Source organism: Nomascus leucogenys, chromosome 8, assembly GCF_006542625.1.
Source record: "Nomascus leucogenys isolate Asia chromosome 8, Asia_NLE_v1, whole genome shotgun sequence".
Lineage (NCBI taxonomy): Eukaryota > Metazoa > Chordata > Mammalia > Primates > Hylobatidae > Nomascus > Nomascus leucogenys.
In genome coordinates this window covers 11226375-11254367 of record NC_044388.1, presented here as the reverse complement: position 1 = coordinate 11254367, position 27993 = coordinate 11226375, and the positions used below count along the sequence as shown (strand labels likewise).

The window sequence follows — 27993 nt, the reverse complement described above, 5'->3', positions numbered from 1 at the left end:
AAGCAGGTGTGCACCATAAATCATACTGTTTGTACAAATGGTTTAGGCAAGCTGGTATTGTAGGATTCAGTGCCCTGGAAAGACAAAACAGCCTTATCAGCTGGAAACATAGGTAACATTCCAAAAGCCAGGTTCTCAGATGCCAGGCAAAGGCCAGCTCCACAGGCAGACCCTTCTACAGAGCAACATCAGGCCTGCTGTGTTCCCCTCTCCTGCACATGTCTAGTCAAATCTTTTGGTCATTTTTTAATTGAGTTGTTAGTCTTCTTATTTTTGTCATCAGAGTTCTTTAGATATCCTGAATTTAAATTGTTTATTAGATATACATTTTGCAATTTTTTCCCCCAGTCTGTGGCTTATCTTTTCATTTCCTTAATGTCCCTCAGAAGGAGTTTGGGAAGGGAAGTAATATGACCAGATTTGCACACACATACAGCTGCCCTACCTGCTATGTGGAGAATGGACTGGAGGGGTCAGGACTGGATTGGGGCATCCTGTTAGGAGGCTGTTGGGTGATCCAAGTGAGAGATGATGGCAGTTTGGATGGGGAGGCAACAGAAGGGATGGAGAAAAGCAGCTCCATACAGGGGGTGTATAGAAGGTAGGACTGAGAGGGCATGCACTCCACACATTATAGATTTTCAACAGGGGAACAGAAAGGAGGCCTCCCCAAACTCATCCACAGAACACGTTATTATTATTCTTTCTAGTAGTGAAACTCCATTTGTGGGATTTACATATTTGATAATTTGGAAATGTGGGACAAGATGAATTTGAAGCTTCCCTCTAGTCCTCACAGTCTGTGGTGCCACGAACAATCCTTTATGAGGTTATTTTAACACTACTAAAATATTCTGAGGCATGTGCCTAGATGCATTATTACAGATTGTTTATTAGTCACACATGTGTATCTATAATGCCAATTTTTGATCCAGGAAAATAACGTCATGACTGAAATTGAACACAATCTATGCATGAAGATCCTTGCAGAAAGGGAGGGCAGAAATACTGTTAGCCTAGAAAGTGTGAGGATGGGGATAAGGAAATTCATATTCATGTATTAACCCAATTATCAAATGTACCTTGCAAATCTGGAACGCTGTTGGTTTAACATGGGATTTCACATCATTCCGTCCCAAGTGACACAGATAGTATTATAAATGAAAAATCCTTTCCTCAGGCTAGGATACAGAGCTCCTCTCATTTGGGCAGTACATGCTATTACAGGAGAACCTTTATTTAAGGCTGGAAATTCTATTTACTCAGGAGCCCAAACCACTGTTTTTCTGCTCTTGCAAAATAAACAAAACACCCTGGCAAAGTAGATGCAGAAAAGACCCGAGGGAATGGAAAGGAATGTGGAATCAGGTATGCAGGTCAGTGTCAACACAATAAATCAGGAGCACAGCAGTGATATATATTTCTCTTCTGATGCTAAAAAAAGGAGGCTACATAAATCAATGAGATAAAGTGAGAGTACAGAAATTAAGATATATAATGTTTTATTTATATATGTATTTAATGAAGTAGGTTTTGTGGTTTTGTTGTTTTATTTTAGAAAGAGACAACATAAAGGCTCAGAAATGGATGTTTTGCCTGGTAGGGGCTGCATGATGCACACATGGATCAGGGAGATGATGACATCACCTCCAAACTGGTTGGACTTGGTGCCCTGAGCCTATGGAAAGGCTGGACAGGGGGACGGGGGCTTCAGACACCTGCTGTCAGGTGCATGATGCAATAAGGTACCCCTTCTCCAGGAAGTGATGATGACTCCAGCTCAGCATGCTGCACATTTTGGCCTCTTCTGCCTCAAGGCCTTTGCATGTGGTGTTCCCTCTTCCTGAAAGCCAGCTGCCTCAACCCATCCCCAGATCTTGTGAACTCACCCTTCAGGTCTCAAATACATTGTCACTTCCCTTCTGTCTACACTGTCATCAGGGCAAATGACAAATCCATTTTATAGAGACAAAACCTTGTATAATTTTGAAGGCCCTTTTCCAGAAATAAGAATAAAAATTATTGATTTGAAATTAGAGATCCATATAATTAGGGCCCTTTCTGGGACCCTGGAAACAAAGATTCTCTGCCCCTGGGGAGCTTCTAGTCTGGCTAGACCTGTACTGGATCCAAAGAAGGCTGGGTAGGCTGAAGTCAGAGGCACTCAGAGTCTTAGAAAACCAGAACTAGAAGATAATTCAGAGGTGTCTGATTAAACCTCCCATTTTAGAGGCAGGGAAATGGAGGCTCACAGTGGGGGAAGGGAGTTAGTCAAAGTCACACAGCTTGCTGTGGCAGCTTTTGGACAAGGCTGTCTGATTCCTATCCCCCTGGATTCTCAGGGTCCTTAGGGACCTCTTGGAGTGCAGAGTTCATTTAGGGTGAGGAATGGCTGGCAGCTTCAGTGGTTGCAGGGATCAAAATCTGCTCCCCACCCTGAACTTGCTGGATCCAGAAAATCCTGATTTTCTACTTCACTTCATGACACATATGCAAACACTGAGATGTTTTGCGGGGGGAGAAAGTAGATTCTTCCTAACAGGCCCTTTGTTTTTCTGCATGACTAAACCTGTAGCAAGGATGAACCAGAGTAAAACCATGGAGACGTAAATTCTGAATGCATTCAGTCATGTGATCAGCAAGTATAATGAGTAAACCCAAACATAATTAGGCCAATCAAAACCTTTCCCTAATTTGGTAACAGAATGACAAATCTTACATGCACATGAGGCCCCTGTTCTAATATTTCAGAGACCTACCTGAAAAGAGCTATCGGCCCAGTGCTTTCTTTTAGAAGGCCATTTGTGTGGCACCGAAAAGCAATTGCTTCCTCCATTCCTACTACCTGGAAACACAAACTTTTAAATTCATGCCCGTTCAATTGGAACAGTAGCAAATTTCATGAAGCAGCTAAAAAGAAGAGCAACAGCTGGTACATCAGGCATTAATAATATAACAAAGGAAGAAAAAAGAGAAATTTTTCATTAGTACTTTTTGATGTCAATTTATTATTTATCCCTTTGCCAGTATTCAAACAGACAGGCAGTCATAAAACATTAAAAAAGATCCTTTAAAACAGTCAGGCATCTGTTTTACCTCAGTTCCTTTTTAGAAACCTGGAAATCAGGAGCCCCGGCTTTTATACTATAGCAAGTTTGACACTTGCTGTATCAAAAATATTGCTTGAGGATCACTACGTAGAAAGAGTTTTGTTTAAATTTTATGAAAGGCTGGTTAGGCAGGCAGACAATGGTTTGTAAGGCAAGATCCAGTGTAAATCAGCAATGTGCTGTTTCCAACTGTTTGACTCCTCAGTTCATATTCTGAAACCAGGGCGTTGACAAAACCCACTGTTCAGTAATTAGCATCCTGTCAAATCTTTCCAATCAAGACTAGCATGCTGCACCTGGTCCTAGTTAAAAAACGCATTGTGGGCAATTCTGATCTGACCCTCAGGGGCCCCTGCCATGCTCAGAACTGCATTCAGTGTGTACGCCATAATTACCATCCACACAAAATAAGTAGGCCTCCTTGTCCAGCAGCTCTGAGAGATTCTGCCTAATCCTAATGACCTGCCACACCATTTTAACTTTTTTGATAAATGTCTATCCTTGAGATTTAGACCTTTCCTCTCTCGCAAAGAAGGTATCTCTTCCTGGGACAGAAGACTCCTCAGAAGTAGGATCATTGTAGAAATAAAGCAAATGAAAAATGGAGAAGCAAAAACCAAAGTAAAACAGAAACCTTAACAGCCCTCTCCCCAGCAGGAGCTTGTTGGAGGAGGTGTGGGTGCTGAGTCCCCCCTCCCTAGCTTGTCTTGCCCTCAGCGCTCTGAGTGCTTTTGCCTTTCCAGGCACTGTCCTTGGTGTAGAGGCCATGGTCCTTGATGTAGGTGATGACAGCATCGGGGATCAGGTACTTTACGCTCTGCCCTTGGCCCAAGGCTCGCCTGATGTACGTGGCACTGATCTCATTCTGCACGGGCTCCTTGGCCAGGTGAATGTTGTGCTGGTGCATCCGTAGGATGGGAGATTCTGAAATGTAACCTTTTGGGTCGTGACCTGCCCGGCCCACACACACCAAGCCAAACTTCTCCACTATTTCCTGGATGTGCGCATCCTTCCAGAGGTTGGGGGTCTGGAAGGTCTTCAAGACGTCTGCCCCACAGAGAAGCTTCAGTTCAGGCGCAGCTGCAAAAACAAGGATGGACCCAGTAAAGTTACAGAAGGGTCACTGCCAGGAAAGACAACATCATATTCTGTTGGAAAGTCTCACAAAATGCTTTTCTTGGAATGTATCGAGAACTCAGTGTCTCCATGTTCATGACTTGAAAAGAAAAAGCATGTAAATGAATCTACAGCCATTTCAGGGAATACAGTTGTAAGTAATGATTTAATCAATACATCTTTTGTTTAATATTGGAAAAGTGCCAAGTAATATGAATTTTTTTTTTTTCCAGTGTTCTAACGGAAGTTTGTCTGTGGTTGCTTTGGACCAAGGCAGAGTGCTCTAAAGGTGGCTGTGCTGTACCCAGTACTGTGTCTTCTGATGGGAGGTAAGGTTCTGAAAGCTCTGAGACCAACAAGCTGTGGGCCTTGGACAAGTCACTGTCCTATTTGAAATCCATTTCAGCCCTTGTGTTACTAGGAGCTAGTACCTGGCACTTTTATATAAAAATCTACTATAAACATTAATTATAAAGGCTCTTTGGATAAACAAAAGGTCTCTAAGACTCCAGCTGGTGGCCTTTTCGTTTCAGTTTCCACTAAAACAAAGCTCTAGAACAATGCTTAATGTGGATAATCCTTTGGAATGTGTTCTAACAAAATGCTAATTGTGATAATGAAATAATACATAACATTTATTGGGAGATTACTATGGGCGCTACTACTAAGTTCTTTACGTGTATAATACCATATGCACCCCAGAACAATTTATGAGGTGAGTATTGTTGTGCCCATTTTATGGAGGGGGCAACTGAGGCAGAGAGAGATAAGTGATTTGCCTGAGGTCACTCAGTTAGGCAGAGAAGTCAGGTGTCAAACCCAGGCAGCCATCCTCCAGGTGTGGCATTTGTAACTGCTGGGTTCTGCTGCTGCCTGCTGGTGGGAATCTGTACTTGCATCATACTAGAGAAGCCTTTCCTAGAGTCCCAGACTGATTTTCCTGGCACTATCTGTGTCCCTCTTGGTGAGCTAATCAGCAAAGGAAATTCAAGTCTATGCTAGAAACAAGCTGCAGGGTCTCTGATTCTTCCAGAAGCTGATCCCAGCTTCAGTAAATGGCAAAGACTGGGGTCCCAGAGTACTGGTACCTGTCAGTCACCACAAAGTCTCAGTAAGGAGAGGCTCCAGGGCTACCATACTGGAGAAAAACTTGGTGTAAATGGTCAGTTTAGGATCCTCTAAGGTGGCACCTTTGAAGGAATCCCAATGTGGACCAGAGAGACAAGTTCATACAAAAGCACTGGAGCAACTGTGGAATGGAAAGTGAGAGACTGGAGGTATCATGGAGAAGTCTCAGTCCTGGCCTCAACTGGGCACAGGCTGCTGTACGGCCAGAGCCAAGACTTTTCTTTCTCTGGGTATCAGTTTCCCCATCCATGAGATGATGAGCTCTAGACTCATTTAAAGCAACATATGCAATCACAGAAACACCCTTTTCAAATGCTCTAGTGGCATAATACTGGTCTAGTAAATGATATTCAAACATTCCTTCATTCATGCATGTATGAACTCTTAGTGATTACAAACTAAGACTCTAGAGCCAGACACCTTAGACCCAAATTCTGGTTCTGCCGTTCAATACCTCATGTGATCTCAACTTTAAAATGAGGATATTACCCTTCATTTATTCATTCATTCACTTATCCATTTACTCATGTATCTACCACTCTATTCATAGAAACACCCACTCAAAATTTATGAATTATCTCCCAGTGTCTGGCTTTTTTAAACCAATAAAACTGCATTTAACAATTATTCAGTAACTCACACTTTTCACTAATTTGGGCTGGTCCCATTGCTCACAACATATATGTATATTTGAACGGTTCTGCATCTGTGAAGCTTTACTCCAATTTCTTATCTATCCAACCAGTGTAGTATAAAGGAGAACAGTGTTTGGTCTTTCAAACAATTAGGTAGTTTTATGTGGTCTTCCTATGGGGGAGGTACTATGATGTGCATTTCATTCCAGGATCTGCTGGGACCTGGGACACACCCCCTCTCTTCCTACAGGTCAGAGAACAGAGAAGATACCACCTTCTTTTTCCAATAGATTTTTTTGTGGAGACAATTTCTGCATGTCAGTTTCAATATTGGGTACTGTTTGATTCATTAACAATGACAGTAAGGAATACTATTCACTTTGAGCCTTGCCTAGAAGGAACAAGTGCCCACACCTCCCCTGCCCCTCAAATCAAAGGCATGTCTGTGAGGCTGGTGGTGCCTGTTATTCCATGATGACAATACTATGTGATAGATCACTTCTCGGGCAACATGGGCCTCAGACCTCCAATTCCTGGCAGTCCTGTCTTCAGGGCTCACAAACGCATTCACACATCTCTTCCAAATCCGTTTACAATACTGTTAGAACATTTTTAGACTGAGTGACTCTATCCAAGTCCTAAGTATGTAACTCCAGGGTGTAGTATAAAGAAATCAATATGATTTCTCCTAACAGTGATACAGATACATAAACAAACAGGATGTCCATGGGCATTTTGGGGGCAGTGTGCTCTACCTTTGAGTAGCTAAGGGCTTTGAAAGGCAGATAAAGCTGAAATTTACATAGACGGTGAGGGAAGTGCCACTAGGATCTTTGAAAGTTTGGTTGTCCTAAGTCTGTGAGATCAAAGAACACCAATCTTGAGGTCAGTCAGCTCTGGGTTCAACTTTAAATATGCTGGTACCCTTGGGAAAATTACTAAGCCTATGGGCCTGTTTCTTCAGCCATAAAATGGGGATAGTAAAGCTTTCTTTGGAAGTTATGGGAATTGAGTGATGGAGAGAATGCAATGTAAATTTCCTGTCTGGCACAGCATGTGAACACTGCCACCAACAGTGATGTCTGTCATGGTACCTCACAGACACACTCAGAAATCTGGGACTTCTGGGTATAAACAGGACACGAGAGATGAAGCATCTGACAGGCAGCACCTAAATTTACCATACAAGGCCATCTTGGAACATTCAGTATAAAACGGAAACAGATAAAGGGCCTGCTCTGTTGGGAGAGGGAATCCTCTGAATGTGGCTGAGCTGTGCTCTGTTCCATCAGCCATGGGCAGGGGCTACCTTCACAAAAGACAGACAGAGTCAGCTGTTAAAGAACTGAAGGCATCATCCATCCCAAAGTGTCACACCCAAGTAGCCCAGAATGTAGCAATCCATATGACTCTGGGTGAGCCCAAGGAGGCCGCAAATCACAGAAGTGATGGGCAAAGCAAGGCTCTGGCAGCCAGAAATTGCTGAGCTCATCATGTAATTTGCAACCCCAGAGTATAACAGCACACCAATAAAATACGCAGCACACAAGATGGTCCTTTAGGAATATGTCACTAGTAACACACATGCCATCTCATCAAAAGCCAAACTTATGCTGAGAAAAATTCCACCTTCCTGTTTTTAGTTGCTCTACATTTTACACCAATTACAAACATCAAACTGTGTTCATTATGGAATGTATGGAAAATATGTAAGTATTTAAAGCAGGAATAACAACAACAATAATAATTCTGCTTTCTACAAAACACCATCAGTTTTTAGTGTATTTCCTTAGTCTTTTCTATTTAGACATGCAAACAGATGGGAAGTATAGTCATATTTTTATATACTTAAGATTATATGCAGTATTGTATCCTGATTTTTTTCCACTTCCTTCATAAGTGTTTCTTCACATCATCAAAACTTTTTATGTAGTTTCTTTATCCTACGTATACAGTGTAATTTATGTATTCTTTCCTTTATATTTAAACATTGAGATTGGTTTTACTTTCTGCCATTGTAAAAACTGTTGTGATAAACATCTTTCTGCATAAATCTTTGTCCCAATCTCTAATTATTTCCTTAACCAGATTCTTAGAATGGGAATTTATCAAGCAAGGAGTGCAAAGATTTTTAAAGTCCCTGATATATTTTGGTAAACTGAAAAACATAGTTTTCATTTCATGTAAACTTCCTTTTTTAAAAATAGCTACTTTAGAATAGAACAAGATGAGTGGGATTTAGGGTCTGAATAGAGAGAAAGAGGCCCTTAACAATATAGGGCCAATCAGATTAAGCTGGTAGCCCCTAGAAAAATGATTCTGGAAAGAACCTGGAGTGGGCTTTGGCAGAGGGAGACAGCTCATATTAATGAGAGCAGCTGGGGCTGGTTCCACAGGGAAGGTGAATTCTGAACTGAGCCTCACAGACAGATAGGTTTTCAATAGGGGAACCAAGAATTAAGAGGAAGGAGGGGCAGGCCAGGCAAAAAGCTGAGACAGGGATTCTGGAAGCATATGCAGAGAGGTGAAGTGTGAGAGGATGGGAGCCTCAGTGTGTTGTCCCTCCTGAGTCACTCTGGCTGCCCCTGCCTCTCACTGGAGGCTCCAGTCTGCTCTAGTGGCATGGAGTGCCTCACACTTACGCTGTCTCCCGCCCTTGTGCTTTGCTTAGCCTGCCCCTTGGCCCAGTAATGTCTCCCAACCTCAATAATCCAGTCATCCTGCAAGTCTCAGTGCAGGTGCCCCCTCCTCCATGCAGCCTTCCTAATTCATGCCTGGACTCACCTCCATTCATACCCTGTCTCCAGCTTGAGGTGGGGGCTGGGGCTGGCTGTCTCTGTTCTCAGCCTAAGCCCAGAGTCTGTTCCAGTGAGGTGCTCAAAAAGTGTCTGTAGAATCCTTTTAAGAATGCCTGCTGAGCCAGAGATGATGCAGAAAGAAGGGAGAGGCTGATAATGAATACTGGGCACTGTGCTTACGGGGGGATGGGTGGGAAGGAGCCCATGCAGGTAACGGAGAGGACAGGCAGACAGACCAGAGGAATACAGTAAACATTATATAAGATAATTACATAGGAGGCACTGTAACTGCTTCTTAGATTCTTACTCTCATGCACAGCCCCCTAGACTGGCTGTAAAGCAAATCCTCAGAGTGCTTATTAACTATCCAGATTCCTGGGCCCTTCTCCCACTCAGGTCTGGGCAGACACCTGGGAATTGGTGCTTTTAATAAGCTGCACAGGGGATACTGCTGTGAGTGATCCTTTGGCCAGCATTTGGGGACTGTTGCATGGCACCTTTAGGGCCTGGTAGCATTTCCAAGTCTTTTTAGAAGAGTGTTTCCCAATCTTGCTCTAGGAAGCACTAGTTCTGAAAAATACTAACAGATATTAAAGAAAGAGTTCCATACTTAAAAAAGTGGTAAGAATGACTGCAAGGTATTTCTCTTTCTTGTAGAATCACAATGCACATGGACATAGTAAAGGCTCTAAAAAGTCCTTCAGTAGAGAAACCACATTAGGTGTGCTAAACCTCGGCATTCCTAAACTCTTCTAATCTGGAAGCAGTGCTCCACCAACCAAAGTCGGGAGACCCTGCCATAGGAAATTCTGCAGATGACCTGCTGGAATCTGCACACCCACCGCTGCATGGTGCTCCTGCTTATTTGCATGAGAGCGTTACGCATTTTGCCTCTGACACCAGGGCAGCTCATACTGTGAAATCACAGCCAACAAGGTTTTATCAAACACCAGGAAGTGACAACGCTTCTTGGCTTACACATTTAGGCTTACAAATTAAGAGGATAATCCAAACCAACTTTAAATTCCCTTAAAAATAGGTTTCCTCTTTTGAGTGAACCATTGAGTAATTCTGCTATAAATAAAGTCTTAGTCTCTTTGTTCAAGTTTTATAATGGCATATTTTACATTCAAAAAGGCTAAGGCTTTTAAAAGAAACCCAGCAGCACTCATCAGTTTATCCCTGTGTGACCCTGACTATAATCCATGTCATTAGAACAAGTCACAAGGGTAGGTAAACTTCTTTGGGGCAAAAAATCCCAAATTAGCAGAGCCATTTACAGGGGGTGGTGGCGGATTGTCTAATCTGAACTTCAACCTCAGAAGTGTCATCCCAACCAGGCAGGCCTTAAATTCCTTATCTGTGCCCAGAGGGTTGGACTCAAGTCCTCTGCAGCTGTGACCACCCCTACCCCCTTCGGTTCTCAAAGAATCCCTGACATCTCATTCTCCTACAGACAAGAGGGTCAGCACCCACCTGCAGGGGTCGGGGAGAGTGCCTTGCCATGGTCTGGGCCTTCCATCTGGGGTGGAGATCTGAGCAGTTCGCTGCGATGATGCCTGCGTTGTAAACATATGGGCTCAGGGTATGTCTGTCCTCCAGCCCTCAAAGCCACCCAGGGATTTTCAGATTTTGTCTCAACCTGCTTTTATCTACTTTAGTTCACTCATTCCACAAATATCTGTCGAGGGCCTACTCTGTGGCAGGCATTGCCAGGTGCTGGGGCAGAAAGCCATGTGGGTCTTCATGGAGAGTCCTGTCCAAGACAGTCTACTACCTTCCATGCGACATGGGTGAAGGCAGAGAAATTAGTACATTTTTATTCTTTTAACATTTTCTTCAATATTTCTCAAAAAAAAAAAAAGGAGTCACTGCTGAGTAGGGGTTAAGGACATGGGCTATTAGAATCAGACAGACTTGAATTCAAGACACATTTTCATTTGAGAAGCAGGGATAACAACACCTACTTTTAGGCTCTTGTGAAGGTGAATGAGCCATGCACATGAAGCACTGGCACAGTGCATGGCCCACAGCTAGCTCCCAGGAAAGCTGCCTGCTCTCATTAGAAACTAGTACTTTAGAAGGCAATAGGGTGACGGCCAAGAGCCAGGGCTTGCAGCCAGATGGCCTGGGTTGAATCTCAGCTCCTCCACCAGCTGGCTGTGTGACCCTGGGTGGGTGATTTCAAGTCTCTATGTGGATGGTGCTGCATCTGCCAGTGAAGAATTATGACAGTGCCCACCTCTGATGGGTGGTTATGAAGATTAAAGGGGTTAGTACACACAAAGTGCACTGGGCATTTCAAATATGATTAGACTTTCACAAATTTGGCATGCCTGCCTTCTTTAGCAATCTATCTTCTGCAAATCATGAGATACCTACATATGCTTTTGTCAAACACAGGCAACCATTATACACCCCTTCTTGTATCAATTTGATCTTCCAACTTCCACTTCCTGTATTATTCATTTACTAGAACTGTATTTAGGGGGCAGTAGTGCCTGGTGGGAAAAGCATATGCTTTTCAGCCAGAGTGGGTGGGTTTAAGTTCAGGCTTTTTTGCTTGAATGACCCTGACACCCTATAGCATTGATACTCTCAGAGCCACATGGACCTCATCTGTAAATTGGTCATAAAAGTTAATGCTGGCCTTATCTACACTGAGTATCACTAGATCGTGAATGAAAAAGTGCTTCTACCTTGCCAAATGCTGGGGAAGTGGCCTGCTGCTGATTATAATTGGGAGGCGGCTCAGTGTTAAGTTCTAGAATTAGACTGGGTTGGAATTCTGGCTCTAACTAGTAGCTCTAGGGTCTTGGTGTCTCTAGTTTCCTCATCTAGAGAATGAGGGATAACGACAGAACCTACCCCAGAGAGCTATTGTGAGGATTAATTGAAATGCTTAGCACCGGCCCATACACAGAAAGAGCCCAATAAGTGTTAGCTGTTATTATCATTACTCTTAGTCTATCTTCCCACCAGATTGTGAACAGGGACCTCACCGAATTCATCTTTATATTCCTAGCACCTATGAAAATGCTCCTTAAATCTGCTGAATTCAGGAATGATGGAAGGAGTGGATGAATGAATACATTTAACCTGGTTCAAAGCCCTTCTAGATTATCTCAGAGCCTCAGCACAGTCCTCTTAGAGCCTGGCTGGACTCAGTGTTTTCATTATTGTTTTACTGCTTTGATTTTGGTAAACTTTATTTCTGAGGATTCACCCTTGGATTGGTATGGGCTCTCATATCAGACTGAAGTAGATTGAGTCTCACCTCCACTTTCTAACTGTAGGACTTGAAGTATTTTACGACCCTTTCTGAATCTCCATGTCCTCATATATAAAATAGGGCTAAACCCACCTATCTCTTGGAGTTGCTGAGCTTACTAGATACACATGAAAGAGTTTGGCACACATAGAGGGTGATCAGTAAAAGGTGGTGGTGATTCTCATTTTACTTACCTTGAAGGTCCTAGTTCAGGTTGACCCTACTTTGAATAGTAGCTGGATCTCTGAACTTTGTTGTGGAAATAATTACTTTCAATACAACATGCATTTGCCAGGGACTTCCACTGTGCCTCCATGGGGCATGACCATTACTGCTTCTTGCTGCCTGCCTGAGTGGTACCTTGGGCCTGTGGACTGACCCTGGGGGCATGTTCTTGGTGTCCTCAGCAGCCCCACTGGTCTTCAGGAAAGATTGGAGGGTAACTGTGGCAGGTGTAAAGCCAGCCACATCATGTTCCCAGCCTGCAGATCCCTGTTTTGAGGATGGCCATAAGCATGGCTTCAGAGCTCCACAGATGGGAGCTCCACGTCCTGTTTATTTGTGTGTGACTGTGATTAACGTAGCCTCTCTGAGCCTCAGTTTCTTTATCTGTAAAATGAGGACAACACAAGATCACGTTTGCAAAGGGGTGCATGAAAGGGTGATGATGATGACGATGATGGATTACATTAAGTGGCATGTGACTAAGGCCTTGCCCACAACACAAGGAGAAGATGAGTGAAATATGTTATCAAGTGTCCTAAAGGCATGGAAGTTGACCTAGATTTTAAAAATTAGAATAAAAATAAACAATCTTATAGGGAAAGAAGGAATCCTCAATAAGCTCTACAGTGAATTTACATTATAGAGATGTTTGTTACTATGTCACTATGATGCAGATTCACTATGGACTTTATCAAGAGGACACTAAATGGAGCAAAAGATGGGGTGGATTTCTACCATGCTTCTAAAACCACCTGACTTTACAATTATAACTGGATTTTCAGTCTTCAAAAACCTTGATTTTGATAATTTTCGGCAAGTGTTAGTAATCAAACACAAATGCAATTGGTACATTTTGGAGATGAAACTTACTCCAAATAATAATTTTACAAATCTTAATCAGCATTTGATAAAACTGTGTTGACTGTAACAGTGATTCTCAATTTTTGTTGCACAAAATACATATGGGAACCTTTATGAAAATAGCAATGTTTAGAGCCCACCCCTGACAAATCAAAATCTCTGGGGTGGATGGGAGGAGGTGAGCATTTAAAAAAACTTATTAAGTGATTTCTGCAGCCAGAGTTGAGACCACTGGTTTGGATGCATCTTGGTACTGATCATAAGCTTAATTCATATACTTGGCAGCTGAAGCTGTGAGCTAGCCATATATTAGAATCACCAGGTAGCTTTTAAAAATCCTGATGCCCCAACCCAGACCAATGATATGGGTACTTTTAAAAGCTCTCTGGGTGATTCTAGTGTGCAAGCCAATACTGAGCAACACAGGAATAAAGGAGTTATTTAAAAAAAATTAAAAAGAGGCCGGGTGTGGTGGCTCATGCCTGTAATCCCAGCACTTTGGGAGGCTGAGGTAGGTGGATCGCCTGAGGTCGGAGTTGGAGACCAGCCTGGCCAACATGGTGAACCCCCGTCTCTACTAAAAATACAAAAAATTAGCTGGACATGGTGGTGTGTGCCTATAATCCCAGCTACTTGGGAGGCTGAGGCAGGAGAATTGCTTGAACCCAGGAGGTGGAGGTTGCAGTGAGCCGAGATCATGCCACTGCACTCCAGCCTGGGCAACAGAGCTTAATTAATAAACTTGGCAGCTGAAGTGGTGGGCTAGCCATGTATTGGAATCACCACAGAGCTTTTTTTGAGACCCTATCTCAAAAAAAAAAAAATTAAAAAGAAAACGAATGCATTCAATACAATCTTAGCTCACTCCTGTATTTTGCAGCAGAAGCACAAGTAATCATAAATAGTACTATGGTCAACTCCTATTTATCCATGAATGGCTTATCTGTTTTGAGGACAAATTATGGGCCAGCATTAGGGATTCAGGGAAGGTAGCTAACATTATTAAGTACCTACCATAAACCAGGTATTTTGCCTACATCATCTCATTTAATTCACACGGAATCCTAGTGAAGTGGGTGATATTATTTCCATTTTATTAGGTGAGAAATTGAGACTCAGGGAGGCTAAGTCACTTATATCAAGTAATTCAGCTAGTAAATTTGGCTCTAAAACCTGTGTCCTAGGCTACAGTGCTTCTCACTGGGTGGAGGAGAAAGCGTCTGTTTCTGCCTACATATTAAAGCTAAATTACTTGTTGGATGATCTGTTCTCTTGCCTCTATTCCCCCTCTCTTAGCCTAGATAAATGAGAAATGACTGCATGACTCATTCTAAAAGGATGATCTAGGTGTCAATTTATTCCTTATATAATTTTCAATATATGGGTCTTTGTTTATACTAATGGGTCATTAAAAAAAGTAAAGAAGAGCATGTGTCATAACAATTATTTTATAATGGCTCTCCTTTTAATTTGGCAACAGGTTCTGAAGCAACACTGTAACTGCTGAATGCTTCTGGCTAGTTCTTTCCGCAGTAAAAGGTAAGTAATAAAAACGAGGATATAAAAACTAAATGATTACCTCTACTAAAAAGGTAAACCTTTTTCTCCCAAGTGATTTTGAAGACAACGAAAAAATGAAAACTAAAACACATTATGAACAGGCCTGTCAATCATTCCACCTTGTCCCTTGTGCCTCCCATTTCCTGCCAATCCTAGTGGTTCTAAATAGACAAAAGACACAGCAATTTGCAATCCCTTCCAGCAGAGCTGGTTGTCATTAGTGATGAGGCAGGCCATCCTCACAATCCCAAGAGCCAGGAGAGGTGGGACTTCCTGCTTCTCTGGCAATTTCCCCCTTAAAGTCTGCAGACACAGGCTAGTGACCCACCACCCTAACATGCGGGGCTGGCTTGGGGTTTTAAACAGTTTTATTACTTATGCTGTATACAAATAGAAATTCCAGAAGAAAAAATAATCCAGAGTAACTGTTTCTAGATTTATAGTCTTTTTTTCTATGTCACATAAAAGTCTGGGTTTACAGAACCCAGGAATTATACAATTAAAAAGGGCAGCTTATTCTATAGATGTAGTTTTCAACTTAGACAATGATAAAAATAAAAAAAGGTCCCACCTACTGAATATTATTATGTAGTTCTGGGTCAGGAAAGTTATTTACATATAAAAAAATCCTCATTAGGTTTTGTTGTCTCCATTTTGTAAGTGAGAAATATGTTTCAGAGACTTCAAATCACTTGCTCAAAGTCACACAGCTACTAAGTGGTGGCGCTAGACCCCAGTGCTACAGTCGTCTGAAATAAGGTTGGGTGTTTCCACAAAGTGCATTTGAAAGTACAGTGTTTTGTAATTTTTCTGCTCAGGGACCTCTCTGAGAATGTGAATCTGTTGATCTCTCTCCTGCTAAGTAGAAACTGCTTCTTGGATATTTGTTGAGAAGGCCTGGCAGAAACCCAGCCCCACAATCTGCCCTACCTTTTACCCTGCAGGCTCTGCAGACATCTCCCGTGGCCCCTGGTCATCACACAGGAGAGTGACTACCATTACCTCAGCACCTTCACTGTCTCCATCCACTGTGCCTGCTCACTCTCCCAGGGGTCCACCCGGATCCAGTCGGATGTCTGCAGGGCCAGTCGGGCCATGGCCACTCGGTGATGAGAAGCTGCGAGGTCTTTCTTCCCATAGTTGTCGTTGACAGGAGAGATGATACCCTGGATGACCTGGTACATTCCTAGGTAAGAGAGAGCAGTGGTGTTGCACATACAGACAGATGCTCGCCACCTGGCAGCCTGAATTCGGGCAGGTGCTAAATATCTCCAGTGCCTCATCCTGAGTGGGAGCACACTCTGGCAATCTCTCATGGGGGAGAAAGGGTAGCTCCCTTAGGCAAGGGTAAAGGCGCTACCGTAGTGAACGTGTGCTTCTCCCCTAGAGTCTTCTACAACCCGGGTACCACTGAGAGAAAGGCTTCTCTGCTGAGACAAAGGCTGTGAGGGTGGAGCTCAGGCAAGGGTCCCATACAGCAGTGTGGACAGTTAGGATCAGGATATAGTTGAGGAACAGCATGACTTCCCCTTCTATGGGAATTAGCAGGGGCACTATTTTTGCCCTCTATGTGAGGATGAAAATTATATATAGTTTCTTAGCCCAAATGGGGATTTTGAGGATGAAGGACAAAGGGATGGGATTTTAGCGTGAACCAGGGTTGGTGGGTATTGGCTGTAGATGGACTGCACAGGCCACCACTGACCTGGGAGGAATGTGCTGCTAATGGAATGGGAAAGTGTACTTTGAAATAGACATGGACTGTGCTCGCTAATAATGATAACTGCCCTGTAGATCGTCTAAACCACATGGGATTCATCTGGGGAGAGATAAATTTTTGTGTGTTAAGCTCCTAAAACTGGAGGATTTATTATTGCAGCTGGCCTAGTCTATCTTGACAAATATGTTATTTTGAGACATTCCCTGTTATTCCTAATTTAAGAGTGGCTGCCATAAATGAATGTCGAATTTTATTGAATGATTTTTCTGCAACTCTTGATTGTGTGATTTTTTTTCTCCTTCACTCAGTTAATATGGTAAATTGCACTGATTAATTTTCTAATCCTAAACTAACACTGCATTCCTGAGATAAGCCCTATTTGGCCAAGATATATTACCTTTCTTGTGTATTGGTGGGTTCACTTTGCTAATTTGTTTTTTAGGTAGTAAGACAGGTCTATAATTTTCCTTTCTCTCACTGTCCTAATCGGGTTTTGGTATCAACGTTATGCTAGCCTCATAAAAAGCGTTGGAGAGTTCTCTCTTTTTCTATGCTGTAAGAGATCTTGTGTGTTAGGACTGAAATAACTTTCTTTTTGAGACAGAGTCTTGCTCTGTCACCCAGGCTGGAGTGCAGTGGTGCAATCTCAGCTCACTGCAACCTCCACCTCCTGGGTTCAAGCAATTCTCCTGCCTCAGCCTCCCGAGTAGCTGAGACTACAGGCATGCGCCATCACGCCTGACCAATTTTTAAATTTTTAGTAGAGACAGGGTTTTGCCATGTTGGCTAGGCTGGTCTCCAACCCCTGACCTCAAGTGATCCACCCATCTCGGCCTCCCAAAGTGCTGGGATTACAGCCATGAGCCACCGTGCCCAGCCTGAAATAATATTTTTTTAAGTGTTTTGTAGAACTCACCAGTGAAGTTTTGTGAGGCTAGAGTTTAATTTGTGTTGTCACTGACAGGAGAGATGATACCTTGGATGACCTGGTACATTCCTATGTAAGAGAGAGCAGTGGTGTTGCACATACAGACAGACGCTCGCCACCTGGCAGTCTGAATTCAGGCAGGTGCTAAATATCTCCAGTGCCCCATCCTGAGTGGGAGTAGACTCAGTAGTCAAATTTTTGACTACTGATTTAATTTCCTTAATGATTATAATTCAGAATTTCACTTCTTCGTTATGATTTTGGCAACTTACATTTTCCAGGATTTTGTTCATCATATCTAAAATTTGAAATTTACTGGCATAAAGTTCGTTATGATTTTTTTTTGTTTTTTTGGCAATGACCACTTTAATCAAGTAATGAAAGTTATCACAAATAATAGAACAATTTGCATTACGTGTGTCCTAATTTGATACAACAGTAAAGTATGAATTCACCTATGAACTGCTTAACCATACAATTTATCAGCTAAAAGGTTCATTTCTGAGAGTGAAATTACATGTTATTAATAATTATACCCAAATGATAGATATAAACTAGACATAGATAACCCTGGATTTATCCTTACCTATAAGTATCCTAGCCAACATGTTTAGACTGAAACTTATCACAATGAAACATTCAGACAATTGACCTGTCCTCTTCACAAAAGTCTAAGTCATGAAAAAAACAGGACTACTCTAGATTAAAAGAGACGAAAGATACATAATAACCAAATTGTGATGGGTTTAAATGCTATATGGGGGGAAGCTACAAAAGGTATTTTTGGGTCAATTAGGGAAATTTGAATATTGACAGTATATTAGATGATATTATGTAATTTTCATTAATTTTCTTAGGAGTGATAATGGTACTGTATTTATTATACAGGAGAAAATCTTTTTTTTTTTTTAACACAAGTGTCATAGCAACTTTATTTGAAGTAGTAGAAAATGGGAAACAACCAGTGTAAATGTCCATCAACAGATAAACAGATAAGACTAATTGTAGCATATCCATACAATGAAATACTACTTGGCAATAAATGTATGACCTATGGATACATGCTACAACAAAAATGAGTGTCAAGTTATTTATTTTGTGTGAGAAAGCCAAACCAAAAAAAGGAAAAGAGTACATACTATATGATTCAATTTATATAATATTCCAGAAAATGCACCTAATCTATAACGATTAGCTATAGATCATTGATTAGAGATGGGGTTGGAGAGTGTGGAAGTGTGCTGTGGGGAAAGCTGGATGAGAAGGAGCATAAAAGCCAGGCAGAAACTTTGGCAGGGGATGGACAGGTTCATTTTCTAACTTGTAGTGATGGTCTCACGGCTGTACACATATGAGAAAACTTTAATACTCTTGAAACATATGTAGTTTATTATATGTTAATTCTTCCTCAATAAAGTTATTTTTAAAAACTGTAAGGCAGGCTGGGTGTGGTGGCTTATGCCTGTAATCCCAGCAGTTTGGGAGGCCAGGGTGGGTGGATCACCTGAGGTCAGGAGTTTGAAACCAGACTGGCCAACATGGTGAAACCTGTCTCTATGAAAATACAAAAAAATTAGCTGGGCGTGGTGGTGTGTGCCTGTAATCCCAGCTACTAGTGAGGCTGAGGCAGGAGAATCGCCTGACCCCAGGAGGCAGAGGTTGCAGTGAGCCAAGATTACACCACTGCCAGCCTAGGCAACAGAGCAAGACTCCCTCTCAAAAAAAAAAAAACAAAAAACAACAACAACAACAACGAAAAACATGTAAGGCAAAAAACAAAAGAGAAGATCTAACTTCTTAGTAAATGTGTTCACCATTAGGGTGTTTATAAAAGAGATGTCATTCTTTATTAATATAAGAGAATATTCTGATTCTTAGAAAACGTACACTTAGGCTGGACGTGGTAGCTCATGCCTGTAATCCCAGCATTTTGGGAGGCCAAGGCAGGAGGATCACCTGAGGTCAGGAATTTGAGACCAGCCTGGCCAACGTGGCAAATCCCCGTCTCTACTAAAAATACAAAATTCAGGCAGGTGTGGTGGTGGGCACCTGTAATCCCAGCTACTTGGGAGGCTGAGGTGGGTGGATCACTTGAACCCAGGAAAAGGAGGTTGCAGTGAGTCAATATTGCACCATTGCACTCCAGCCTGGGCAACAGAGTGGGACTGTCTCAAAAAAAAAAAAAAAAAAAAGGAAAATGTACACTTAATATTTAAGGGTGAAGTGTTACAAAGCCTGAAACTTACTTTCAATTGATCAATGAAAAATATATATAATAAGTAAATACACACTCATATGTATAATAAAGAGAAATAGAGAAATAAATGTGGCAAAATATATAGGTATTCAATGCAACTCTTCTTTCAAATTATCTGTAAGTTTGAAGATTTTTCAAAATAAGTCTGAGGGAGGAGCAGTCCAAAAAATATATATTTTTTTACCTTGAAGTCGCTCATCAGTGAATATTTTGTTTGTTTGGTTCCAGGTGCTATCTATAAATATAATTTTTTTCAGTGTTGTGCCTTTGCACTTGCTGTCATTCAAATCACAGAACTCTTGTTCTTCAGTTCTTTTGCATTTAAAAGATGACTTGTCAGGGTCATCATTTTTGCCGCTAACATTATTTTGAATCCTTTTTTGCAGATGAAAAGAAATATCTTTTATTGAGATATTCTGAGGTCCAGGAAAAACGAGTGCAACTTCATGGTCCTTTTCTTCATATTCTGGAATACAAGAATATGTGTAAATGTTTACAAATTCAGATGCTAAGAGTTTTGCATGTATAGCAGTACTTTTACCATCTGTTTCATTTGGATGTTTAATGATGGCAATCTTCAATGGAAGCTTCACAAGTGGAATCTGTTCAATAGGAACATTTTCAACTGGAACGTAACATGTATAGCAGTAGAACATTCTGGAACCACCACATTTGAGACATTTTGATCTCCCACTTTGCCGAGCTTTTTGAAGAACTTCTTGAGATGCTAAACATAAGTTTTGAAGGGGATCTTCTGAAGCTATGGAAGTAGTTTGTGACTGTTTCGTTTCCACAAATTTTGATTTATTTTCTTCACTTCGTTTGAGAAATAGAGGTGGATTGAGAGACAGTCTTCATTCAAACAAAAGTTTAACAGCTACTTCTAAAACACATATCACAGGTGCACTGCGAGCCCTCGAACAGTTCCACGCGTCTCCAGCTCCGCCCGAGCCACGTGCCGGGCCGTGATCGCGCACGGACCAGACGGTATGATATTCTTTTATCTGTTTAATGTCTTTTATCTGTACCATCTGCAGTGATGCCCATTTTCATTCCGCATGTTGGTTGTGACTTCTTTCTTTTTCCTTGGGCAATATTGCTAGAGGCTTGTCATTTCATTAGTTGGTTCTTTTCAAAGAACCAACTTCTGGCATATTGGTTTTCTCTACTGAAGGTTTGCTTTCTGTTTCACTAATTTCTGGTCTTATTTTAAATAATTCTATCCTTCTACTCTATTGGTGTTATTTTGCTATTCTTTTTCTAATTTCTTGTGATGTACGCCTAACTAATTAATTTGCAGTCTGCCTTCTTTCCTTGAGAACTTGTTTGGAGGTTCTAGCAGAGGAGTGCAGCTACTTGTATACCCTTGACTGAAGACCGGTCCTCCTCTATCGGGGATGGTCATCCTCTTCAGCCGAGCACGCAGCTTTGGGAGGGACACACATGGAGCGGTGAGGGAGGAAGGGGAACCCGCCTCGCCAGCCAGTTCAGCCGAATCAACTCTGGCGATCAATGGGGTGACAGATGTCTCAGCCAGATCACCCTCACATCCTTATTTCCTACTATATACAGTTCAGGCTATAAAATTGCCCTCTAAGCAATCCCACAAATTTTGATATGTAGTGTTTTCATGATCATTCAGTTCAAAGCATTTTCTAATTTCCATTATGATGTCTGTTTTGATCCATGACTTATTTAGAAGTATTTTTTTTAATTACCAAACATATTGTGATTTTTGGTTCTTTTGTTATTGATTTCTAGCTTAGTTGTACTGCAGTCAGAGAATATACTCTATATTGATTCAATCTTGTGAAATGTGTTGATATTTGATGTCCTAGTATATGGGGAGTTTTGGTAAATGTGCTATGTGTGCTTAAAAAGAATGCATATTCTATGGTTGTCAAATGTACTGTTCTGTCCATTCAGTCAAAATTACTAATTGTTTTGCTTAAATCTATGTTCTGATTTTTTTGTCTGCCTCTTTTATTAGTTATAAACAGAGGCATGTTAAAATCTCTCACTATGATTGTGGATTTTCCATTTTTCTTTTTAATACTTTCAACTTTTTTTCATATATTTTCAGGATTGTTTTATAGCTCAGAATATAACCTATCTTAGTGAATATTCCATAGGTGCTTGAAAAAAATATATATTCTGCTGTTGTTGGATGATGGAGAGTTCTATTACACATCAATTTGATGCTGTTGTTGAGTGTCTTTATTTCTATATCCTTGCTGATTTTCTGTCCAGTAGTTCTGTCTAGCAGTAGTAATTGGCAGTTGTGGGGTGTTGAAGTCTTTACCTATAATTGCGAATTTGTTTATTTTGCCTTTCAGCTCTATCAGTTTCTGCTCCATGTATTTTGGGATCCTGTTTTTGGCGTGCACACATTTAATGGGCTTTCAATGAACTTTTAATTTTGTTTATTTTGGTCATAATTTCTAGAAATTCTGATGAGTTTTTCATCAAATCTGGTGACTTTCTATAGTTTCTTTTTTCTTTAGATATGAATACTGCTTTTAAAATCTGTATCATACAATGCCAGTTTCAAAGTCTGTACAGGTTATTTCTGTTGTCTGTTTTTTCTGATAGTTCTTAGTCATATTGTTTTATTTTGTGCCTAGTTATTTTTGAATGTTTTCTGGTGAATGCTCCTAAGCAGTTATTTGTGAAAGATCCTCCAGATCTAAGATAGATATTCCAGAGACACTTCATATTTGCTTTTGCCAGGCACCTAGAATTATTAAAACTCATGAATAACCTAAAATCAAATTCCTGGCTTGAGTTTTTTTGGCTACTCCAGGATGGGAGTTTCAAATCTGAGCAAGGACTCATGTGTGGCTGCTTCTTCCTAGGGATATTTTATTCTTTCACTTTTCCTCTTTTGCTTGTCTCAGCACTAAGGCACTAAGGCTTCTCAGAAGTTCTCTAGGATTAGGGGAAAAGGTGAATTAAGATCTAGTTTACCTTACCACTGAGGGTATAGCTCCTTGTGGGTTCAGCTTAATGTAGGGGAAGTCAACTCTGAGGCCTCTCAGTTTGGAAGGGATCCAGCCTGTGAATTCTGTTCTTCCCGACTTGCATGGCTGCCGATTCAAAGCTTAAGTGAGAAGTTCTGGCAAGTGATCAACAGGGCACCAGTGGCTCTGGTGCTCCCATAGCCTGCTAACCTCTCATGGTTACAGGTGTTTATCTCTCAGCTTTTTAGCTTTAAAAGTGAAGTTTGCTAAACAGAAGCAGAACAGAAAACCAATACTGCATGTTCTCACTTCTAAGTGGAAGCTAATGATGAGAACTCATGATTACAAAGAAGGGACCAACACACACTGGGGTCTACTTGAGGGTGGAGGGTGGAGAGTGAGAGAAGCAGAGAAAATAATTAATGGGCACTAAGCTTAATACCTGGGTGATGAAATAATCTGTGCAATAAACCCCCTGAGACATGAGTTTATCTACATAACAAACCTTCACATGTACCCTCGAACCCAAAATAAAAGTTTAAAAAAGGTGAAGTGTGGAAAACGTGCTACCCACCACTTTTTGTTGTTTTAATGGAAAAGTTGATCCTAAGAGTGTAGCCTGCCCCCCTGGAAACTGGAAGCATTTTCCATCCATGGTAATCCTGGCAGGCCCAGGCTCTCCTTCCTGAGGGCTGAGGTACCCCCTCCTTCAAGGGGATGGCAGAACTCAGCTGAGAGCAAGGAGGTCATATTCAGTTTTTGACTCCCACAACTGGCTCTTGAAACTCATTTCAGATGTAATGCTTGTGAAGGTTAAAGCTTTCATTTAAAAGAGCCAGGCTATATTGAGAGAGAAAAGGTTTATTTAAGTTCCAAAAGTTACTCTTAAAATAATCAAGAACCAGAAAACCCAGAGAATCAGAGCGCTCAGTTTCACTAAAGCCCACAGAGCAGTAAAAAGAAAAGAATGTGAAAATGAAAACAAAAGGCCCTTTTTGGCCTGAGGGTGAGGTGAGGTGGAAGAATGGGCAGAAGGGCAGAGAAGAGCCTGATAGACAATGTCTGTGGTGACAGTTTAGACAGGCATTAGGCCTGCTCCCTATACTCTCATACCCTGCAGAGATAAACCTAATTTGTATTGGGGTTTGGGAGGGCATAGTTAAGAGGCCCAGTTAAATCTGGCAATGGTAGAGCAGTGGAGTTTATATTTTGCTTCCCACCTGGAATTCTGGAAGACCACCTTGCATTGCCCTGTGCCAATACACAACGGCACTGACAGAATAGAAATGGCATGTGGTGTGTATAGCAGAGAGAGCTTCAGAACACCCTCCTTCAGCTTTGGCAGGGCATGGCACAGATCCACAGCAATTCTAAGTCTCCTAGAGAGGAATAGTGAAGAAGGCTGAGAATTGGCAGTCAGCAGGTGCCTGGGCTACTAGCGGGTAGATACAGGGTATAGGGAGTACAGTCCAAAGCCAGGCATTGACAGTACCAGGGGGAGCCAAGGCACAGGTCCAGACAGCAGGGATATAATGCCTGAGACAAGAGAAGCTGAGGAGGCTTCAATAGTGGAGCGAGAGTGGATAGATGCCAGTGCCTAAGATTAAGGACAGATCCCTTGGCTAGAAAGTAGTGAGGGCAGCTGCCCTGTTTTGGAAGCCAGGATGCTAAGCCATCCAGGATGCTTAATGCACTCTTGGGGAGGTAGGCAGGAAAAAATGTACTTGATTAATAACTAACCTGTAAAAGACTACGTTGAAAATTAAAAAGTTTACCACTTCAGGAACCCCTTGAAGTGGCAAATTTTTTCACAATTCATGGAAATGGTGGCTTAAGATCAAGTTGAATGTTATAGAAAGCAAAGTAAGTTATCTTTCTGCACATCTGAGCTCATGTTATACATGGGACATGCATGCTCCTTCTTTTTCTCTTCCTGTTGAAAAGAAATGGGGGTTCGGAGGACTAACTCCTGCTGGGTGCTGACTTTCTTGAGCAATTTACATACATTTAGCCTTCACATTAATTTCTATTTTATAGAAGAAAATGGTGGAAGGACAGGGCTCTCTCCAGGCAGCTCTGCTGGGCATGTTGGATACCCAGGTGTCACCTGTGATGGTTTAGCTCATCTTGATAGGGCAGGCCCTGCATTGAGAAATCAATGCTTTTTTATAGCACCCAGGAGAGGAGAGTCAATAAAAATAACAATTTGATCTAAAACTCCTTCTTGCCCTCCAAATGGTCGTAAGTCCAAGCCTTTGCCCTTCCCCACTGCTCTTGGCCACAATCCCAGTGACCCTCCCAGCCCCTCCCCTACTAGATGCAGATACTTCTCCTGTGACCTTCTGCTGCTCAGACACATCTCCATGACAGCACCTGTATGAAAATGATTCATCTGCCTGTGCCTTTCCCATGACACTGAGCACTCCTTAAGGACATGAACTTGTCTTTTCGTTCTGGGTAACACGACGAGCACATTAGTTAGAATGAAGATATACCATCCTTACAGACAGAATTCCTTGTTTATCTCTACCCTCTCTGAAAACTAAGAAAATGATAATAAAGGAATAAATAAAGTATGAAATCACAAGGGCAAAGAGAGTGCAAAAGGAGACAATAGTTGGGAAAATGCAAAACATTTTGGACACTGGAGAGCTGATAAAAAATGATAACAAACCAAGCAGAGTCTTCTGCATGCAGGGAAGGCAGTAAGAGGCAAGCTGTGCAGTAGCAGAGGCCCGGAGTGGCTCAGGAATTGGAGGAGCCAAGAACCTCTCCAGGTGGGGGTGCCAGAGGGCCTGAAAACAGGAGGGCCAGTTGAGAGTTTGTATGAAGAGTCCTTAGATCCACCCCAGCCTCCAATCGCCTACGTTATCCTCCCATTGTGGCAGAAGGGTGGATATCTGCTTTCTGCCTGGGTTGGACCAGAGAGAACCTTTATTCTCAAATATAGGCACAGCTGAGGGAGGGGAAGTAACATCTTTAAGACAGAAAGATTAAGTATGTTTCCCAGAATGTCTCTCTGGGGAACAGACCTACCTAGGAAAAGACACCAACACCTATACACATTTGGGGGTCTTGAACCTAGGGCCTGATCATATAACCATGAGGTCTACCAGCTTTACATTCACATCCAGAGCTTCTAGCCTGCATTTAGGGCCTGATTTGCAACCATGAGTGGACAGTCTAGGAAGAGACAAATTTTGGAAAGGTGCTTACCATGAAAGACAGAGACTAAAACAGCCACCAGGAGCAAAGGAACTTGGAGGATACAAAGGCAATGCAGAAATTGTATGCAGCATTTGCAGGAATTGTATAGTACAAAGAAGAAAAGACTAGAGGTTTAATATAAGAGGTACACACTGAACTAATAGAAATTTCTGAAAGAGAACAGGAAAACTGAAGAAATTATCAAATAAATAAGACATTCTATTTTCTCAGACTAGAAGGACATACATTTTCAGAATCAATGGTCCTCTGAGAATCAACATTTGGCATAAAAGAAGATTCACACAATGGCAAAACATTATAAGATTTTAGATGAGTAGGTTTAAAGAGAAGGTCCTGAAAGTTTCAAAAGAGAAAACCAGAGGTTTAACATACAGAACTGGAAAGCAGGATAGCATTGGATTTCTCAATAGCAAGTCTTGAATCCAGGAGACAGTGGAGGGAAGTCTTCAAAATGTTAAAGGAAAATCATTTCCAACCTTAATTCTACATTTGGCCAAACTACCAATCAATTGGAACAGGTGTCAGCAGGCTTTTTCCATTATGGGACAGATAGTAAATAGTTTAGGCTTTGCAGGCCACATACAGTTTTTATGGGCCACATACAAGCTTTGTTGCATAATTTTAAAAGCCATTTAAAAAATGTAAGCAAACCATCCCATAGCTCACAACATGAATGAAAATAGGCTATGGGTCAGATTTGGCTGTGGGCTGTGGTTTGCTGCCCTCTGAAGTATGGCATGAAGTTGTGTTCATACGTGCTAGGTCTCAGAAAATTTACCTCCTCTATACCCTTTCTCACAAAGATGCCAGAAGACGCACTCCACCACCCAAATAAGAGAGTAAACCCAAAAGCAGAAGGCATGGGATCCAAGAAACAAGGGTTTTGAATCAGGAAACAGGCACAGAGAATCCCCAGGGAGACAGTGAAAGGTAATCCCAGGATGACAGTATAGTGGGTACAGAGAGCTGGATGTCCAGCTAGGACCTGGAGGGCTTCAGGAGGGATATGGACAGATACAAAATGGAGCAGACAGATCATCTGATGAATTTGCCTGTACTAAGAAGAGTTTTAGAGATCTTTTGGTAAAATTGGGCCTGAATTAATGATAGGCTTAAGGAACTAAGGCAACAAATACATGAACAATTATTAACTCTAGGAAAAAACCCAAAGTTTATATGGGAGGCAATGGAATCATAGTGCACTGCATGGTTTTGTTGACACTATTTACACAGACATAAATGTGAACAATAATATGAATCAAACCCAAAGTTATGAGCTAATCAATTTGGGAGCATGTGGTGGAGGCGAGCTGTGAATGGGAGGGTGGAGGTGTGAGAGAGTGAAATCTTCATTTTTCCTGAAGGAAGCCAAGATATATTATCTAAATCTGAAAAAACAAGATATAACAGTATAAGCTTGTTATTTGGAAATGCGGAGTCAAGTACCAGAGAAAACATCTGAAAGAGTCATAAGTGATTGCTCTGGGAACCAGGAATCAGAAATGAGGATGGAACAAATAACACTGTAAGCCTTAGAGTAACAACTTTTATTATCTAATAAATTTATAAATATGATATATAAAATAAGCTTAAAAATTAATGCATGCTGTAGAACTATTATAGTCTACTGAAAAGTGAAGGATAAAAAGTTAATAAAACATATCTAAGATGTTAATATGGTTTATATTATAGTTCATTTTGTATTTTTTTGTATACTTTTCTTCAAATCATATAAATTCACTTTTAATTCTTCTTTATTTAGATTATATCATAAGTGTTTTTCTTGGTCATTAGCACTCTTGAAAACATCACTTTTAATAGCTGCATAATGATATGGATTAAAAATATATAAAAAAATTTGCATTAGAATCCAAATATGACTATCTTTGTAGATCTTGGTTCCAAGTCTTGGATAGTTTTTAAAGATAAATTATTGGAAAGAAAATTACTGACTTGAAAATTTTGGGGGCGTTTTGCTATATCTTGCTAAACTGCTTTTCAGAAATTCTGAACAAGAAGAGAAAGTCATCAGCAGGTATGAAAGATGCCATCTCATTGCGTCAGGCCATACTGGGACTGTCCATTTAAAAACACCTTTGCCAGTCTGTAGGAATATTTCGTGGTTTACAATTTGCATTTAAAATTACAGATGTGATTTTAAATTTCTTATTAGACATTTCTATTTCTCTTTTATGA

At 41.3% G+C, this 27993-nt stretch overlaps 1 protein-coding gene and 1 long non-coding RNA gene across 7 annotated transcripts in view; one reads left to right on the top strand and one right to left on the bottom strand.

Annotated features, from left to right (window-relative positions):
- Positions 1-2988: 2988 nt before the first annotated feature.
- The window catches only part of NMNAT3 (nicotinamide nucleotide adenylyltransferase 3), a 103270-nt gene continuing 78265 nt past the window's right edge, over positions 2989-27993 (bottom strand). For 3 of the 6 annotated variants that reach the window (XM_030816741.1, XM_030816739.1, XM_030816740.1), the window contains exons 3-5: positions 15707-15890; positions 10264-10346; positions 2989-4190 (exon numbers count right to left, since the gene is read on the bottom strand). In XM_030816741.1, coding sequence (XP_030672601.1) covers positions 3808-4190; positions 10264-10346; positions 15707-15890 — 650 coding nt within the window. In that variant the 3' untranslated portion in view covers positions 2989-3807. Of the gene's footprint in view, positions 4191-8773; positions 8901-10263; positions 10347-12252; positions 12302-15706; positions 15891-19793; positions 20076-27993 lie in introns of those variants that run through there. The other 3 variants (XM_030816744.1, XM_030816742.1, XM_030816743.1) reach the window with 3 other exon arrangements.
- On the top strand, positions 4183-15794 carry LOC115836320. Its single transcript, XR_004031275.1, has 3 exons — positions 4183-4555; positions 14625-14683; positions 15649-15794. It is a non-coding gene; the product is annotated as an uncharacterized LOC115836320 (long non-coding RNA).